The sequence below is a fragment of the Amblyomma americanum genome, chromosome 3 (assembly GCF_052857255.1).
Source record: "Amblyomma americanum isolate KBUSLIRL-KWMA chromosome 3, ASM5285725v1, whole genome shotgun sequence".
NCBI classification, from domain to species: domain Eukaryota; kingdom Metazoa; phylum Arthropoda; class Arachnida; order Ixodida; family Ixodidae; genus Amblyomma; species Amblyomma americanum.
In genome coordinates, this window is record NC_135499.1 from 192278749 (window position 1) to 192298894 (window position 20146).

Here is a 20146-nt window from a genome sequence, read left to right on the forward strand (position 1 = left end):
AAAAGACGAAGATGACAAAAAGGGAACCAACAGGATCGTGGCGAGACCTCCGTCGGTGCTGGCTTTAGCATCTGCAGTGTCGCTGGACCGCAACTTCGAATCCAGCATTATCTTATTCAATTAGACTCTTAGACGGCTGAACTTAGATGAGAGGTGAAAGGTACCACAAAGCCGGCACCACGAAGTGCTTTGACACAGGTGCACAGTCTTTACTTCGCCACCTTCTTGCTCTCACTATCTTAGCGTAGGAATGCACCTCCCTGCGGTTTTCTGCTCTTTTTTTGAGCATTAAGACTAAAGCACTCGCCTCAGTAGAATGCCTTAAGCCTGTTCTCTCCAAGGATAGGTGCGCCCCGCCCCTTTGTGCAGTGGCATATGTGCGCAAGAAAAGAGGACATGCTTGCATCTCCTTGTGCCTCATGCAGGCCCATCTGGAGCACCACAATGCACAACGTTGCAAGGTTCGTTTATGCAAGGACCCACTACAAAAATCCTGGGTACTAAGTCCTCCGACTGGCATACGACGGCACGCTGTGTTCCATTTCCAGCACATGCATGGTGGCTTCGCTGACATCTTTCGACTTTCGCGTAATGGAAGACTCAGGCCATAGCTTCCTCTGGCAGTGATACAAATGCGTGATCACACATGCGGTCACGTGACTGTGTGTCAAGCGAATTAGGAAAGAGACAAATTGCGGCATCAGATGCGACTTGTACGAAAAATCTGTCCGTCACTTTTTTATTTAAAACCAACAGCGTGTAAAGAGCCACATGATAAGGGCTTGACACTATGATGCTTGGTGCACTTTGGCTTGCTGCTGTTCGAACATTGCGTGACGCAAGTTTGAAAGCATTTATTTTTATTGTTTCGTTTTTTATATAAGTTGCGTTAGTGAATTCTGCAAATGCCTTTTCGCGTATGCCAGTGAGCTCTAATGAATTATCCTTTTCTTTTTACTACTACATTCTCAGTTGCAAACTATTCACGTTGAGAATCATCGCATCACTTCGAAACTATCTGAACAAAATAACTATTTGCTTCAAATTCGCTTCAAACTGAGAATTCACTATTCACACATGCCTAAGCAATAACCTTTAGCTCACATGTCACCGCCCTTGGTTGGTCTGCAGCATTATCAAGACAAGCACAGCATGCTAAATACAATTTATAAAATCCTTCTATCCAAAGTGTCTGCAATAATGAACAAATACCTGGTTTCTTGCGACGGCCTCCCTTTGTTTGTGTTCCTCATCCCAGCAATACAGTTCCTGTGATAATGCAAGCAACAGTTCATAAAATTACACACTATTCCCTGAAATTGCCTGCCCCTCACTGTCACAAACGAGGCCAGCTTGTATGCAGCTAGGCATGCAGAGAGAGCATTAGCCTTAAAAGCTACTGTGTATCACACCACTCAGCACCCTTTCACACACACAAGTGGGCCCCCTTAGAATTTATAAATGACTGTTTAACCAGTCGAAGCAATTAGTGCCAGTCAGCAGTTCGCAGCATTTGGCATTAGCTGAGAAAACAAGGCCCCCGTAAGCCGGGGCCGAAACGTCATCTTTTTAACGATTGGTCGGCGCTTGAAGATTTTCCGCCATGAACATACCCGACCAGACGGGTTTCCGTCGAACCCTGGATTTCATCGCCCTTAGCTGTGCCGTTATGCATGCGTAATCTTCGCTTTGTGCACGCGGCTCCACGGGCCCGCTTCAGGGTGCTGTGGCAGAGCTTTGGGTTGTACTGAGGTCATGTGCTGTGCTGAGGATTTGTGCTGGTTTGTAATGCAGCTTACTGTGTAATTAACGGTTGTGCTCTTAAATAACTCTGCCTTCCTTCCCTTGGAGTGATAGTGCAGGCACGCGGTGAACGTTGGCTGTTGCCTTCAGTTTGCTTTGGCTCGAACCCATGTTATGTGGGAGATATGCCATCTATCACTTCTTAACCCCACACGTTTCTGGGTAATGGCAGTAGGAGGGGTGCACAGTGCCCTCCTGGGGGACCGGAAACCTCTGGGCACAGAAGGTGCCTGGAGGTGTTCCCACCAGAGGGTGCTCGGGAGGGTGCTGCCAAATTCTGCGAACCGCGGCGGGTTTCGTATAACAACTCTCGTCATTAAAAAAAAAATACCCACAAAATGTGACAGTAATCATGCCCACCAGTGTGAAAGAGAGAATTGGCGACAAATGGCTTCTTGTAATGCTTGCATCCTTCTTTTACAGACACTAATTGCACCTACCGACATCCGAAGTGGCGAAACAAAATCTACTACTAGATGGTGTTGGCCAGCTGTCACATGGCAGCAGTGGCACTGCCAATAGAGGACACTGAGGAAAACAACATCCAATTTTTGTTCTTAGTAAAAATCGGCTCTATGGCTCTTTCTTTTCGTGTGCTGAAGTTCGTCTCGCAGCAAAAGATGCATTATTTCATGAGAAGTTTGCATCTAATCATTTTCCCGCAACTTGCAGATTCAAACTCATGACATCTACAACAAAAAGAACTCTATAACCACTGTTTTCAAGTTAATAGAGGTGTATTGAAGCCTCTGAGATCCTTCCGCAAATAATGTGCTGACGCACCACAGTTTACTAACAAAAGTGGCTAGTGTTGACAACATCTGTACTTCATTTTCTGGCTTATAGAAGCTCCATTTTCAGTGAAATTAGCATCTTTGTTGTTAGAATGCAGTAAGCTTTCAGTACAGGCCAACCTCAATTTATCCCCAATGTTGAATGGGTGGCTAAACAGCACTATGTGGCTGACGAACTTCTGTGTCACACTGGAAGCACTGTTGGATTCAGTAATGCCCACTGTCCTGCTAGTATATTCATGCACAAGCCTCTTCTATTTGATACTAGACTATTGCTTAATCAGTGGGCCCACCTGCTCTTTACTGAGAAAACAGAGCCGCCGCAGAGCATCACTGCAGGGGCTGGTCAAGCTGTCTGGCAGAAACGCAGCGGCCCTGACAGGCTGACATTCGCCTGGAACACTGCTTGTCTGCACCGAGTCCTTGTTCCTTGGCTCAAACAGCAGCACTGTCATGGTGGCACACACAGGTAGGTGGTGATTACATATTTTCATGGCAAGGTTACAAAACCAAAAACAAAGGAACTAGGCACCTACTCGAGTTGTTGTCGCAGAATGCAGCCATGACATCGGAAGAGACATCTCTCACCAGGCACGTTACTCTGCAGCCAATCTCCCACAGAACTACAAGCAGCAAAGAAAGCAAGAAAGCAAAGAGGAGGGCGCCCATGGCAAACACGATCAGCAACATGATTTAGCCCCATCACTAAACAAAACAGCATTGCCAACAGCATGCTGCTAAAAGCCCATGATTATATGTGCCAGTTTATTGTAGTATTGTCACATAAGCAACTAAGGCAATTATGCGCCATGGAGTGGCCACGGGAAAATGGTAGCAGAGTGGCACGAACGTAAAGCCCTAACATGTCAGAGGTGACAACAGATCCATCACTTGAACTCAGAGCTGAGTGGCCACAAATGTACCAAAAGGTCTGGCACGAGCTGATTCAGTAGTACTGACACAGTACAGTGCATCAGCACACTGTTCTGACCAGGCTCCGTTTGGTAAAAAAAAAAAGATTTAGGTCTGCTTCAAATTGAAATCATCGAGATTTCAAAGTAAACGAAGAGCTTGCCTGTAATTACCTCACCTCACATACAGTCAATCGGTGGCATATAAGTGCGTGTAACCCACCTGAAAGTGAGACAATGTCCCACACGACCAGCTTCGTCTCCGTGCAGCTTGAGAGCAAGTGTGAGGAGGCACCTTGTCCAAAAGACAGCGCTCTGCAGGTACAGAGGTGTACAGGGTGCTCCGTATTAATCTGTACAGATTGTAAAAATTTCTCCTGTGCATGCAAACTACTTTCTAGTTGGTCGCAATAACAGACCACAGTGTAGCTTATGATAGAGTTTTCCAATAAATACTCAAAGCTTGCCTGGATTGACCGGAATCGGCGAAGAACTGCAGTCCTCTGCGTGCATAGTTTTCGTTGAGGCAAGTGGATTAGGCGCACTGAGAGGCTGCGCCAAATGGCAAACTGTGCGGCAACCAATGTGCCTGCTTGGAGCTGGGGCAGGTCTCGCAGAACCCCAGATGGTGCAGCCTGTCATATCTGCTGCTCTGCTCACCTCGACGAAAATTCTGCGCACAGACGACTGCAGTTATGTCATCATCATCATCAGCCTGACTACGCCCAGTGCACGGCAAAGGCCTCTCCCATGTCTCTCCAACCCTGTACTTTGCCAGCTACGGCCCCCATATCCCCGCAAACTTCTTAATCTCATCCGCCCATCTAACTTTCTGCCGCCCCCTGCTATGCTTGCCTTCTCTTGGAATCCACTCCGTTACCCTTAAGGACCAGCGGTTATCTTGCCTTCACATTACATGCCCTGCCCAAGCCCATTTCTTCCTCCTGATTTCGACTAGGATGTCATTAACCCGTGTTTGTTCCCTCACCCGCTCTGCCCACTTCTGGTCTCGTAACATTACACCTATCATTTTTCTTTCCACAGATCAATGTAGCACCTTGATACTCACGTGATATTGGTGGGGCAGTTTGGATGGGCTAGTGCTGCCCTCAGGATGCAGTCCTCGGACCAGAGGGTTGCTGATCGGCCAAAACTGACGGCCAACAGTGAACCATCCTGGGAGATGGTGCCCTTGCCAGCCACAAATCCCCGAAAAGAGCCAGCACCAATGCAGTTCCAAGAAGTCATATACTCCGCTGTAGCAAACCATAGGAGAGGATCATCAGTGAGCCCTAACATCCACGGCAAAGTATTGTATTTACTCGAATGCAACAAGAGTTTTCTTCAAGATTTTTGTCTCTTAAAGTCTACCCCCGTGTTATAATCGAATTATTCGACTGCCCTAATGCAGTGCCACGGTGCAGCAATTTTGAAACAATCACACCTTTGTTTAGGTTTCTGCAGTTTAGCAATGTTATGTTGGCAACATTGAGTATCATAGAAGCCAAATAGCAATCCATCCAAAGTCGAAACCTTATTCTTTGCACAAGGTCAATTTACACAGGTTGCAAGGGCGGAGCTCAAATGCTGTCTACAACCAAGTGCCAATGACATCAATAAGGCTGCGGAACTGAAGCGCCAAAATAACTGTGTGAACAAACAAAAATAGAAAAAATAATTGACAATTTCACTTTATAAAAATGTCGATTGGCATTTCTTGGCACAAGAGCTGAACAGATCCTATTCTAGCGCTCGCTGAATTCAGTCCGCATTCGCGCTGTCTTTGGCGCGGAAGAAAATTCGTAACGGCAGTAACGAAAGTAATTAAAATTCCTTCCTTGTAATTTTCGGATGCTTCGCCCCTTAACACGCTAATATTGTGGGAAAGCCACCACGGCAGCTGATTATCGCAGTGTTTTTGTTAAGCTCCTTTTCCCAGACCCGGCCCCGTTCATATATAAGCGCATCGCTGTAGTTCGTAGAAGCTTCGCCTCCTCTCCGTTATGCACCGCGAAGAAACCTCAGCGTTTCTCCTCTTCATACTGCGCCCCTGCAGTAACGGCCATCGCGAATGCTAGCGTGGTTTTTTTTTTTTTGGTGGTGGTGGTGGTGGTGGTAGTGCTCCACCTTGTTGCATCGAGGAACTGCAGGAAAGCCACCACTGCGGGTGACTGCTGCAAAAAAAAATGACGCATACCCTCTCGCTCGGCCCACTTCTGTGTTTTCACATGTGCGGTTGGTCAATAAACGTAGTAGCCGGTAAAGTATTAACCGGGAAAATTATAGTGTAACTCTGTGGGAAAGCGAGAGAGAAACCCTTTAATGAAAAAGCAGAGAATTTAGCCGGCCTTTAAAAATCACAGGCATGCTACTCTGAGTGGGGAAGGGAATTTGGGAGGTAAAGACCAAAGGAGAGGAGTGCGGGAAAGGTTAAATTGAAGAAAGAAAAAAAAGGGGGAGAAGATAAAATGCGGCCATTAAATTCCTACCAAGGAGCATCCCTAAGAAATGACGAAGACGAAGAAGAGGGCAGTGGCACCAGACTGAGCGCTCGCGCTAGACCCACAGCCATTAAATCATATTTTCATCTGTTATCATGTCCCGTTCCTTGGCTTGCCACCTCGTAACATTTGGTGTGAGGTGCGGGTTCCTCATCGGCATCTTTGTCCCTGGAGCATCCCCGTCTTCTGCTCGCCTTCGTCGTCGGCTGAGGGGACCTGGACTCCGCCGCCCGGCTCAACCCCAGCTCAGCCTGACCAGAACCGACCAGCCACTTTCCCCCGCCCCATCCCCAGCTCCGGGCACAAGACACGACGACCAGGACCAGACGCAGTATGACCCGACGACGACCCGAACTAAGATGGCACCTCCGCCCAAGCTGTCCGGAGAGTCCTTAACCCTTGACCTTTGACTGTGGGCGACCAAACGCTGGGCCTGAAGCTCCGGGGACAACTGTTCATCAGATCATCTCGTTCATCTTGGTGGCAAGCCTTTCATCTTCTCCTATCCGTTCTGATCATGCTCATCGTCACCTCACCATTCAGAATTCAAGCAATCGATCGGGACGATCACTCGGAGGACCCGGGTAATGTTACGAAGACGAAGAAGAGGGCAGTGGCGCGGGACGGAGCCCTCACGATAGACCTGGAGCCATTAAATCATATTTTCATCTGTCATCATGTCGTCCTGTTCCTTTTGGCTTGCCACCTCGCAACAATATGAAATGATGAAGTGCATAGTATGACAAATGGGCTAACAAAGTTCTGCGAGAAAAATGCATGAGAGCAACTGCTAGATGAAATCAGAGCTTGTAGAGATGTTCATTGCAAGAAGTTCATTGCATGTCTCTGTTGCCTAGGACAGGCTAAGAGACCTAAAACACTGTCCATTGTTAGAGGCACTGGGAAGAGGTTTTCCATGCACTGCTCATAGTATGCACGCTCATCAGCATATGCAGGGCACTCAAGGATATGTTTCACAGATTCAGCCGAGCCGCAGTTGTCACAAAGCGAACTGTTCGTTTGACTGAAACGGTATCTCAAGCCGTTTGTAAATGCAGCGTTCAGGCGAAGTCTGTGAGAAAGTATTTCCAGGTGGCGAGGAATTCTGGGTGGGAGTCTTGATCTCAGATGTGGGCTGACTGAGTAAAGAAATTGGTAGTGATGTGTCGGCAAGCTCCAGAGCCGATACATTTCTTCTCGAACATTTTTAATGTCTGCGATTCTGAGCTTACGAACCGTGCAATCGTATGAACCAGAAACATATCAACGAGGTTTTACTGTATTGCACGCGGGTTTTTACGGTAAACCACTCTAAGAGAACGTGCCATGGTGCATATCAGTGGAACGGAGTCTGTTTCTGCTACAGCAGTGCCAATGGAGGAAATAAGTCAAGGCAAACAAGCTCGCCATTCCGTGGCTGCCGGTTTCACCACATCAAACCTTTATCTCTCTCAGCAGTGCACACTGGACTTATGTCACACTGAGCAACCCAAGAGTTTAAAGTCGCGAAATGTGAATGAAGACACCAGCAGACCTTTCAACACCGAAATATCAGAAGCATCCAGTTGGAGTACTGTGCAGTGTTGCTTATGTGTCTAGTCTTCTTGATGTCTGCTCTAGCGTGTACTACAGTGAAGAGCAAGCACCGACCAATGCTTGAGTTCAACACAAGGACTCAACTCAAAACAAAAAATGTTTAAATTAAACTTGCAGGAATAAATGCCATTGCATGGTATTGTGCAACCTACAATTTTTCATATTGTTGCTACAACCACCTCCCTATGCAATTGACGGCTGAATACGCCTCAGAAAGCAAGTCTTCTGCAATATAGAATTTTTTCTGACACGGCTTATTTTTTTGATCTCTGAAAAATTTTTGTTGGCTTCCTTGCCTCTTGGACAACTTAGAAAAATAGTTTGAATGACTACTGTAAGAACATAAAATTTGATAAAAAAATTTCAGTCCTACATTTACATGCCTTTTTCAGTGTTCTTTTTATGAAAAAAAAAGCAAAACAAATTCAGTTCAGTTAACTGCATATAAAAATGCAGTCTTTTTTTTATATAAAAAAAAGTTTCGTGGTCATTTGTAAAATGTTTTTTTAGCATTTTTTTTGTAAGACTGGGTTTTGCTGCCACTTGCAAGCATAAGATGGCGGCCACAACACGGAAATTTTTTTTTTTTTTGCCATAAACAAGCTTGAATAATGTTTTTCAAAGTAATGCAATAAGCCATGATTTTTTAAAAAGAAATTGAAGATGGTCGAGAAAGTCTTTATCAGTTGGTGTGGAATAACCCCTTTGCAAAATGTCTCTTGCCCAGATGCTATTTGTATTTCTGCGTTAGGCACACAGCAGTGTTTAATGAGGTCAGTTGTTTTTTATTGTGACCCTCCTGGGTAATCTCCTGCAGTAGGTGATTGCTTGAATGTTTGCAGTGACTGAAAGCTCGCTATTTGTATTTATTCTCCTCTGCTTTCCCTTGCTTTCAAATTCTTCCAGTGGACCACGAATGTCCGCTGGACATCCCGCTCAAAACCGTACATCTGCAAGTGACTCTGGATATTCATGGGACATCTGCTGGATGTCCTCTCTAGGCAATTATCGAAGTCCACTGTTAGTGAAGCAACGAAAGTGTGGCGCATATCAGCTTTCAGACGCGTGCTGAATGCAAACCACTGGTGTCCAGAGGTTTAATTCTTTTTGGATGTATAAATCTGTCCCACATGGGCACGTTCATCCGCTCCACTTTTTTTTTCTGACAAATTTTATAACAATATTTGCAATGTTCAGTTTCTTCAGTGTCTTGGTACCTTTTGTGAGGATAAATAAATATATCTCAATAAAAACTAATTTTCCTAAACTGAAATGCACCACGTTGTTTTCGCTGCATTACTTCGAAACATCACTTCCATATCTATCAAAGCCAGTCGGCAGTAGCTGTGCCAGATGCTTACACTGCCTCATGAACTACAACCTTTTTTTGTGAATATGTGCTGAGCAATCAGCTTACCCACATGGTTGCCAGTTCAGCTGTGCTGTTTGCCACAAGAAAAGTGCTTTTCTGGCAAGAGGGCAGCAGATGTAAATATCCGGTCACCAGCACTTTTCACACAGTGATTCTAGCATCAATGAGAGCACACCAGAGAGACATGAAAGAGTAAAACAGCTGCTGAGCACAAACGGTAAAAAGGTCGCAATCCAAGAGGTACATAGCAGGCATCTCCGACAGACAATGAACCATACTACTCGAGAAACCAGTATCCTCCACAGCAAGAGTTTCAAATGGGGAGCAACAGCAACATAGCCAGCGATGTCCGACACGACGCCCATACTTCCATTCCGAATCCGGACATCCACGGGATGAACAAAATATGATCGAAAACAACCGGCCGAATAAAGACGTCTATGGGTGTAAGGGGAATTCCCTCCATCATCATCATCAGCCTGACTGCATCCACTGCAGGGAAAAGGCCTCTCCCAAGTCTCTCCAATTAACCCTGTCCTTTGCTAGCAGTACCCACCCTATGCCTGCAAACTTCCTAACTTCGTCCGCCCACCTAACCTTTTGCTGCACCCCCTATGCTTGAATTCTCTTGGAATACACTCCGTTGCCCTTAAGGACTAGCCCATTTCTTTCTCTTGATTTCGACTAGGATGTCATTCAGCTTGTACCTCCTATTGAGCCTAATTACGATAGCTGCCACCCTCTCGTTAGTACCACAGAGCTCCTCTACATTGCCGGCTATATCCTGGTTAATGAGGAATCCAACACCTAGTTCTCGTCTATCCGCTAATCCCCGATAGCAAAGTATGTGCCCGTCCTTTAGTACTGTATACGCCTCACCTGTCCTCTTAACTTCACTAAGCCCTATAACATCCCATTTAATGCCCGCTAGTTCCTCAAAACAGCACTGCTAGGCTAGCCTTACTAGATAAGGTTCTAGCGTTAAATGTTGCCAGGTTCAGATTCCAATGGTGGCCTGTCCAGAGTCAGTGATTCTTAGCACCCTCCGCTGCGTCACAGGTCTGACCGCCGCCTTGGTCAGTTGCTCCGCAGTCACTGGGGACTGAGGGCCGAGCGTTAATAGTTCATAAAAGGTTGTGGCCAAGTACTACACCAGGGTGGCCAAATCCTGTTCTCGTGAGGGAGTGCGTTGTCGATTCTTGTCAGCGAGACCTGGCCACACTTCAGGCCTGGTTATGCAATTCCATCAACGCGCCAAGTTTTTTTTTCTTTTCTTAAACCCAGTGGAGAATTGTGCGGCACCGGAAGGTATTTAAATACTAATACAGAAAGAGCGTTGACTCACATGGGCGGAAAAGAACTAGGAAACTAACCAGTAAGTATGCCGGACACGAGGACAGAGAAAGAAAGAGCATTAAACGCCAGGTTAAAAATGCGGAAGGTAAAAATTGGATAGATTCAATGGAAAAGAAGCATAGTGTAGAACTATATCGATACTGGAAAAGAGAGATCAGAAAGGAAGCGTTTTATGATAACTCAAGATGCAGTGCCGTACTCTTTGAAGCTAGGTGAGGGCGTCTTAGAGCACGAAGCTACAAAAAGAAATTTAACGAACAAGATGACATATGTGCTGTGTGTGGTAAATCTGTAGAAACAATTAAACACCTCGTGCTCAAATGTGATGGTATCCATCCGGCGGTACAGAGTCAGTAGATACTGTCCGAGTGATAGAACTAGATGGCAAGGATCAGAGGGAGAAGGTGCGGGAACCACTAATAGAAGCTGATGGTGTCAACAGCAACAGTAGATGTATGCTTTTGAAGTTGTGTCCCAGATTTTTTTAAATGTTCATATAGTAATGATGCTCTTCAACTTCAAGAAACTTGCATTTTAACCTGTCTTAGCTTGCATACATGGTATGAAAATTTGATTTAAAAATTTCACTTGTCAATCACCCACCACCAATAGCACACAACGGAAACCCTTAACACTTGGGTATAGGAGGATAAGCCCATGACTGAAAAGGTTATGTTGCGAGTTGTGTATTCCAGTTGTGCTCGGCTGAGGTTCCCTATTGTCGCCCTCTTTGTGCCTTGCACTATTCTTGTCACATTAACTAGCGCTGTTAATTAATAATTTAAAGAATCCTGCTGTCAAGATTTCAGGGCCTGCAGGGTTGCATTACCATTTCTGCAAAAGTTGTATGCCTGTTAACTGTACCTAGGGTGTTCAGATAATGCCAAGGAATTATTACTTTCAACCTTATTTATACTTTAGAAGCTGCCGCAAAATGGTCCAAGAAATGTCCGTCTACGGACGTTCAGGAGATCACAAGGTAAATATTGGGTTGTCTGACGAAGACCTGAATGTCTGAACTGTGGTGACCACTGTAGTAAACTGTGATGGCTGTGGAACCGTGGTGATGATGGCGACACGTGCTCAGTATGACACTTGCTTTAGTGACGCAATGTCACGCAGTGTTTTAGTTTAAAATGACGCAATATCACGCAAACTTACATCATATGATATATCAAACAAGGTGAGCCAGTTCAAATCAAGCATAACCATAGAAAGTCAAGACCATGCAAAAACCAGGGCTTACTGTGCTAGCGCACGATAATTGGTGACTAGCACATGCACTGACATCACGTTTGTGTTTTTTAAATTTCACATTATTCAGTTGTCCACTCACTTTGAAAAAGGCGTTGGCTCCGCCCCATAAGCTACTATGTTTTGAACGTATGGGCTTCTATACAAGCTATGCTACCACTCTACATCTACCTTGCTTTGTGCTCATTGTGATCCCGTGTCTGTTGCGTAGTGTTCTTTATATGCGGCGTTGATCGCAGTGGCTTCGAGTGTTGCTGCTCGCTGCATTCTACACGAAGGCAACACATGCTTAGTGTGACGCTTCTTTTGTTCACCGTGCATCAATCCTGGTGTCTGATTCATTTCGTGGACACCTGACCCTTGAGGTGAAGAAATAGCTGGAGGACATAAAAACCCAACTTGCTGTTATACCCTGCCGAAGGGATAATATCTGTGCTGCAGACACTGGACGTCTCCCTAAATAAACCATTTAAAGGACAAGGTGCAGAAACTGTACACCGAATGGATCTGGAAGGACCAGGCCCCGATGCCCACATCGCAGATCACGAGTGAGTGTCTGCCACTTGGTACAGCCTGCCTCACGACATGGCGGCCAGGTCATTCAAGAAATGCTATATATTGAATGACCTCGACAGCAAGGAGGACTCGGTTTCTGAGACCCCGCCTCCGAAAACGAGGAACAGTGAATGTTTTCGCAAAGTGGGTGAGTGTTGGATATGATTTCCTTTAAAGGTAGATACTTTTTTTGCATCCGTTGGTCTCACATTACTTTCGAGGTTTTTTTTTCCCCCACTGGGCAGAATGTAAAGTCATCCCTCGCATTACATTCGTAGGAAAAAACTGCCTTAGCTCTGTGTTAGAAATTTAAACTGTTTTTCTCTTTACCACCTGCGCTTACATGCAGCAACCATGAATTTTTTTAGCATTAATTGTGAGTGCCCAACAAAGGCAACAGACCTCTACACTGCACAAGCCTTTACATTAACATGCTACACTGACCATTATTTCTACCACATTTGCAACAACACAAGGAAAAAATGAAAACTCACACTGATGTTCTGATGAAGCCACATCATCCTGGGGAGCCCAAAGACGAAACTTGTGGTCGTCAGCTGTTGTGAGTGCAAGAGGGCTACTGCTGCTGCCATTGCTCACACTTCGTGGCTCGTATAGCTGCAGGTCGTTGAGGAAGCCATTGTGGGGGGCATAGACGCTTGTGTCCAGAACGAAGCTGCCAGGAGCGCAGAAGTGGAGGCAGCAAATCAGCACCACATATCAAGATGATCACACCAGAGCCTTAGCGTTTTGACCAGCAACAATGAAGAGTGTGAACGCGAGTGGGAAAAAATACAATGATTTCAAAAAATAAAGGCTAATAATAATAATATTAACAAAAGAGAAGTCCTGCATAAATGCGCCCAGTTGCGATGGCAAAAACAAGGATAAAACAGAAGGAACAAGCAGAAGGATGCACTAAAAATTTCAATCAATATATTTTTTTTCATGCACACAGGTAGGCAGTGGTGCAGGGTGTCACATAAGCCAGAGGTTTATAAGAAAAGTGGCTGTCTTTCACAGAAACTAGACTAACGCAGTACTCTTGGTTGTTACTTAGAACGAGGAGTGTTTTTAACATGGTAATCTATGCATCTATGTATTATTTGAAGATCTTTGGACCACGTAGGCTAAGAAAGCCATATGTACAAGAAGTTGCTGCCTTGCGGCTAGTTTTGCACTTAGCTGGCATTGCTTCTCTGGATGCAGAGAGCCCTTCCACACCTGATCCGCTTTCTCCTAAACAAGGCAAGAGAGTCCAATTCATTCATTTATCAGTTCAAATTACAAGCTGGTGAGACCCAAAGGTGCCAACGATAAAACTCCACAGTTCCAGAATGCATGCAACAACATATAATGCAATTTTCACATTGTCATCTTCGCTACAGAACTGTTTCATGCACTTTTAACAATGCATGCAAGTTCTAAAATGTCTCCGCCAATTGCACGTGGTTCAAAACTACGCTCGAAACAACTTCGTTGATCACAAAGCACAAGCTTGAACAAGAGGAAAGAGGAAAGCCTCAGTCCATCGACCGACATTTCAAAAAGAGGACTTGTCTTCTACTGCGCCGAAGCAACTTGTTGAAACATTGGCAGTGGGCTAAGGCTTTTTTTATCACCCTTTGTTTAGCTTAAAAAAACCACCTTCTCCCCCTTTTTTTTGTCTTACTATCTGCTGATCACCAGAAACCCTCCTGAAGCAGTAAGGCACCTTAGAAGTGACATAATTTTGAAAAAAATTTGACTAAATGCACTACACAAGCGGGAATCATCACAGAAGGTTATATGTAACTTTTGGCTCAGCGCGAATTTCCTCCTCCATTTTCTTTCCTCGTGCCTGTGGTAGCAATGCCCTACCAAGGCCACATCTATACTCCATTTCGGTAGTTCCTTGCAGCACTACCAAGACTGCGATCAGTCAGAGGCGACATTCTGACGCTGTGGGATGTAGTGCAGTATAAAATGTGCATATGGGATAGCATGGTTTACTGCATTCACTGTGGTGGTGGTTTTCGGAACCCTAGTCCCTAAGCAGCGTGCCCGATCGGTACGCCCCCTTTAATTGTTTGTCACGGCAATACACAGCTACAATGCGCATGAAGCCACAGTGGAGCAAACTTCTTGTAAACGCCAATAAATGGCAACAGCAACATGGCATGTGTGCTTTTTGCAGGCTCTTTGATAAGTGAGAGCTGACTCACAGATTCATCGCATGAATCAGCATTCATTGCCGCACAGCATGAATGCACGAGGTGACCCAGTAATTATTTAAATACCTTCCGGTGCCGTGCAATTCTCCACCGGGTTTGAAAAAGAAAACTCCGCACGTTGATGGAATTGCATAACCAGGCCTGGAGCGTGGCCTGATCTCGGTGACAAGAACCGACAACGCACTCCCTCACCAGAACAGGATTTGGCCACCCTGGTGTAGTACTTGGCCACAACCTTCCATGAACTATTAACGCTCGGCCCTCAGTCACCAGTGACTGCGGAGCAACTGACCAAGGCGGCAGCCAGGCCTGTGACGCAGCGGAGGGTGCTAAGAATCACTGACTCTGGACAGGCCGCCATTGGAATCTGAACGTGGCAACGTTTAACGCTAGAACCTTATCTAGTAAGGCTAGCCTAGTAGTGATGTTTGAGGAACTAGCGGGCACTAAATGGGATGTTATAGGGCTTAGTGAAGTTAGGAGGACAGGCGAGGTGTATACAGTACTAAAGGACGGGCACATACTTTGCTATTGTGGATTAGCGGATAGACGAGAACTAGGCGTTGGATTCCTCATTAATCAGGATATAGCTGGCAACGTAGAGGAGTTCTGTAGTATTAACGAGAGGGTGGCAGCTATCGTAATTAGGCTCAATAGGAGGTACAAGCTGAATGACATCCTAGTTGAAATCAAGAGGAATAAATGGGCCTGGGTAGGGCATGTAATGCGAAGGCAAGATAACCGCTGGTCCTTAAGGGTATTGGAGTAGATTCCAAGAGAAGGCAAGCGTAGCAGGGGCCGGCAAAAAGTCAGGTGGGTGGACGAAATTAAGAAGTTTGCAGGCATTTAGGGTGGCCGCAGCTGGAAAACGACAGGGTTAATTGGAGAGACATAGGAGAGGCCTTTGCCCTGCAGTGGATGTAGTCAGGCTGATGGTGAAGGTGAGGCACTCTATATAATCAAGACAAAAAAGATAAAAATCATACTGTTGGTCACAATGCAGACATACTACCAACTTGCTTGTACTCTGAGCTGCAGTTTCTCATCTTAGGGAACTCAAAATCGGATAAAAACAGCATGCCACAGCCTCAGTGCATTCACAGCACAAAGGATGCCTTCATTTCGCAGGAAAAGATGTAGCGAAAAAATAAACAGGAATAAGAAGCGGACAGAAGTGCCTGTGTCTGTCCGCTCCTGTGGTCCTGTCTATTTTTGCACTGTACCTTTTCCTGTGAAATGTACAGACTAGCCCAGACAAGTATTCTTTTGCCCTCACTTACTTCTGGAGGGTGTGGTCGAAGCGCCAGAACTTCAGTCGCGTCTCAGGCCCCAAGCTGTCATCGGCCCAGTGCTCAACCGTAATCAGCCAGTCACCAGCGAGGGCTATGAGCACCACTTCTGTGTTGACAATGCCACCTTCTCGCTCTTGGGTCATGTAATTCTGGCCCACCACATCCAGCTGCACAAAACAAGGTTCACAAATTCTCCAGGCTGTTTGTGTCAGGTGTAGACAAGCAGGTCTGGCTTGTCTTTTTGGGAGGAAAAAGTTTGGAGAAAACAGCACACTTCAACTAGAAGGAAGGGCATTTGCTGGTATCTACTAGCATGCCGTTTTGTTCACAGAACACTTGTTCCAATTTCAAGTGGTGCAACCACGAGACAAACATGCCGCATTGGAGGGCGTTGTTAATCCGTACTTGAAGAAATCATAGGAAAGATGTACACTATGCAGTGATACAGTTAAACCTCGATTTAACGAAGTTCACAAAATCCGCAGTTTACTTCATAACAGTGAAAAAAAGGCTACATCGAAATTCACACTAGCATGCTAAGACTCAACCAAAATGTGCTGTGGACCACTCTCGGGGGAAAACCCCTACTTGTGGTGAAAGTGGCCTTTTATTTCTACCCTTTTTTCGCCATCAACAATGGTGTCATGTTCGTATGCCAGCCTCAGCATATCTATCACACAAAAATCGCCCAAGCACACCACTGACACATGCTTCATCACCAACGCCGCTGCGGCCCATTCCCCCCCCTCCACCCATAGCAAGCAGCTTCCCTCTCCTCTCTTTCTCTACGCCGATAAGAGCAAACAAAGTGCCTCGCGTCCTCCGGTCAACACCCCATGAAATGAAATAAGGCCCACAGTTCACCTCGTCATTTCTCACCACAATTGTGAGCTTGGTGCCAGTACATGAGTTTTTTTGCACATGCACAGCAAGCTGCATTCAATGCCATTTTGGCAACGATAGTGAGAGCTGCGTGCTGGTCTGGCAGACTCTGCCGACGATAGTGCGAGCCTCGCTCGTATTGCCCCAGATGGCGCAGCAGGCGGCACACTCGCCGCTATGATTATCACTATTTCCATCTGCCTATATACGCTGCTTGCTCTTTGGCTACCAGCCAGTTGGCTTCATGTAAGCGCTCTGATGTGCGCTTTAGTATGTGCTCATTCCACCACTCATGCCCGTGGTATAATTTTTCCACAGGTTTGTTTTGAGCCAGCAATGAAATTTTGTTACACTGAAAATGCAGCATGATCTACTTCATTATACTGAAGCTAAAAATACATGGTGTTAGGAAACAAATTAATGAAAGCTGGAATAATTCCTTAAAATGTGGATTTCGTTACATTGTAGTTTGTTACATCAAGGTTTAACTGTACATATATACTAAGGCACTGTGAATAGTGCTTTTGTTTCAAAGCGAATATATCAAATACTTTTGGCACATAAAAAAGGTTGAATGGAACAATAGGCATTTTCAAAATCATGGATATTTTCAACACAAAAAGCCATTACATGGAAAAAGATAAGAGTGTATGGAAGCTTTGTCACAATCATTGAAGCTGTGTCGACTTTCTGTAGAAACGGCAATCAGAAATTGGGAAAGTGGACCGGCATGTGGAGCCAATGTATCTGTGGGGTATGGGACCTATTTGTGGGACCTCCTATTTGTGGTTATTAACTGCAACTGCGTTGTTGTGCAGCTGATGCTTTTAAGCAGACTACATGGACACCTGCTAGGCATATACACCACGAATCTGAACCCCCAGCACCACCCCGTGTCAGGCATCACAAAAGGACCCCCATCTTTATGTTTCTCATGATAGCTCCCTCTAGTGCTCGCGCCTTCACATTTGATTAGCAAATTTCACATGGAAAAGAGCAGCCACGGTAGCTGCAGTCGGCTCAGCTTTGTTCCACAGAAGTCGTCCAAATGATGCATGTCATCGTACCCATTACGGCACGTGCGCACTGCAGTCACCTAGAAAGTACAGATGTGGGTACCGCACTTGTGCCTGCTGGTGTGTGCTGCCACGTGCATGTGCAGATTGTCTCTGCAGGCATGCGGCACATACGCCTAGCAGGCGTCCATAGAGTCAGGGATTGGCCACGCAAGCCGCAGTGCTATTGCAGTGGAGGTACACTGAACCGAAACACATGAAGCCAGTGTTCTAGAAATGCTATTCACTTGAGACAAATACTTCGATGTTTTGAATATATAAAACATCCAGATCAAACCGAATATTGAATACAGTTGAGCACACTTGTATTGAAAGCTGTTATAACGAACGCTTCCTTATTGCTGCGCGGCTGCTCGCATCATTCCGGCACTGACAGCTCCTGCGCGTCAGTAGAGAGGATGCACGGTGAGCGCCAGTGATGCAACGCGAAGAGTCCGCCCAGGCAATGGTGGCGGGAAGACAGAGAGAGGGAACATGTCGGAAAAAGCAGGTGCCTCCGGGAGCGACGCAACTGCGTGCGCTCTCCTCTAGTTCAGCCATGTTGCCCCAGACTCCCCCACCCTCCCCGCTTTTTTTTTTTTTAATTTTTGAACTTACCTCCAAAAAGACGAGGAGTCAGCCAACGCGTGGAGTGCCTTTCAGCCAGCCGGGTGGCAGCTTGCTGCTCTGCCATCAGCGGAGTGATACATTGCGATCAGTGAAAGCAATGAGTCCACGCATATTTTTATTTTCGTGGGCCTAATTTGCGGCTATGTAGTCTGCGACTGAAACTATTCATTCACGAGAACCTTACAAAAAAACTAAATAAAAGAAAAGCGAAGCTGTCGCACGACTGTCTGAGGGGAACTCCACACGTTGGCTGACTCCTCTTTTTGGAGGTGAGTTAAAAAAGGCAGAAGCTGGGACGTTTAACTCAATTTAATAGAGAAATCAGCTGTACAGGAAAATAATTCGAAGTTTCTAAGAATGCTCAGAGGGAGTAGATCGAGTTCCAGTGGTAAAAAGACTATTTCAGATTCCTTTTCAGTGCATCTTTAACTAGCAACCCATTCCCTTACCCTTGTGTGTTCTCTAGAAGGGCATTTTTCGGGAAGAAATCAAGTTGAACCAAATATTTAAGAAATGGTTTAGGTGTGCAAGAATCAGGTTTTACAGAAAAACAAAGGACCCTAAGTATATGGTGGTCTGCTTACCACCGTTAAATCAATGGCTCTCCAGCCCCATTGAGCTTGCATAGCCCGGTACATTCAGCTCCTGCCATATTATGTGCTTTGAAGCTCATATGGAATGCCATAACATATTAAATATCTACAGCTCCAAGCAAAACAAAAGAGGAAAGTTCATTAGCAAGAACATATTGCCCTGCCTATCTTTTCAAGTGCAATGCTGAGGTTAAAAAAAATAAAATGAGGTTGCACTGTAATATGCCATTCATTTATCAGCAGCAACACCACCTACAACAGTTGCACTCCTCGGGCAGGAGTGATAACCTTACAATGACATCAGTCTACCCTCCCCCTCTTTTGCAGACAGTGACATAAACAGCGCCAAACAAAGATACAAAGAGAAACTGACACAGAAAAGCTGTTTGTCCTCATGTGGCTGGTAAAATTGCAAGTGTCCCGGCTGGCCTCGAAGAAGAAGGGCACCTGTGCGGGGGTCATGTTGTAGCAGAGCGGGTGAAGAGCTACCCTGGCCCAGTGCAAGGCCCTGCACTTTCCGCACCACACACAGCTGGCTGTTCACTAACCGCAGGCCTGGAAGGCAAAAAGGCCGGAAGGTATGCCGCAACATTTAGTACGCTAGCACAAATTCATTCATGCACAGCCGGGGCAGTGACAACAAATCTTTACTTGTGATTAGGCTGTGGACTTTCCAGTGTTTATTTCCGAGAGAAATAGGTGGATGTTTTTCGGAATTTATTTATTTCTGGCAATTCGGTTTTTTGGCTAGTTGTACAGTTTGAACACTAAAAGCGAAGATTATTGATGAAAAAAACCTCCAAGTTTATGAAAGCAGTGATGGATGCAAAAAGCTTCAATTTTTTTTTTTTACAGTCACTGCACACTTCGTGCAGTGACTATGCACAATTCGCTGTAATACAGTGAAAGCTCATTTATTCAAGCCTCAATTAATTCAAATTTTTTGATAATTCGAAACTGTACAATCTGCTCCGTCCAAGCTTCATTGGTATCTATGTCAAATATAGCTCGTTAATTCAAACATGAATGGATGGCACCACCAATAATTTGAACTACACGCCGCCCCACCTGAACTGCCTGGGCATACGGTGAACCAAGCAATGCTACTGCGAGGCTGCGCCACTGGAGGAGTTATGAAGAGGGTAAAAAAACTGGCATGTGGATTGCAAGGCCAGATAAGCAGGTAGGGGGCAGCGGCATGGTGACAACAAATAGCTGTGTGACCTCCAAGGCTTGCACCCGGCGGTTGCTTGTAATCGCTGATCTCAAAGGCTTCAGTAGCTTGCCATGTTAGCTTTCGTTGCTGAGCGATGGATGACGTGACCAGCAGCGAGGCACT

General features: G+C 45.7%; 1 protein-coding gene across 2 annotated transcripts in view; it reads right to left on the reverse strand.

The window, feature by feature from the left end:
* l(2)05287 (WD repeat-containing protein l(2)05287) overlaps window positions 1-20146 on the reverse strand; it is a 51941-nt gene that overhangs the window by 9487 nt on the left and 22308 nt on the right. For both annotated transcript variants that reach the window (XM_077659365.1, XM_077659364.1), the window contains 8 exons: window positions 19181-19362; window positions 15636-15814; window positions 12637-12818; window positions 4578-4764; window positions 3732-3823; window positions 3134-3220; window positions 2891-3045; window positions 1213-1269 (listed from right to left, as the gene is read on the reverse strand). In XM_077659365.1, coding sequence (XP_077515491.1) covers window positions 1213-1269; window positions 2891-3045; window positions 3134-3220; window positions 3732-3823; window positions 4578-4764; window positions 12637-12818; window positions 15636-15814; window positions 19181-19362 — 1121 coding nt within the window. The remainder of the gene's footprint in view (window positions 1-1212; window positions 1270-2890; window positions 3046-3133; window positions 3221-3731; window positions 3824-4577; window positions 4765-12636; window positions 12819-15635; window positions 15815-19180; window positions 19363-20146) is intronic.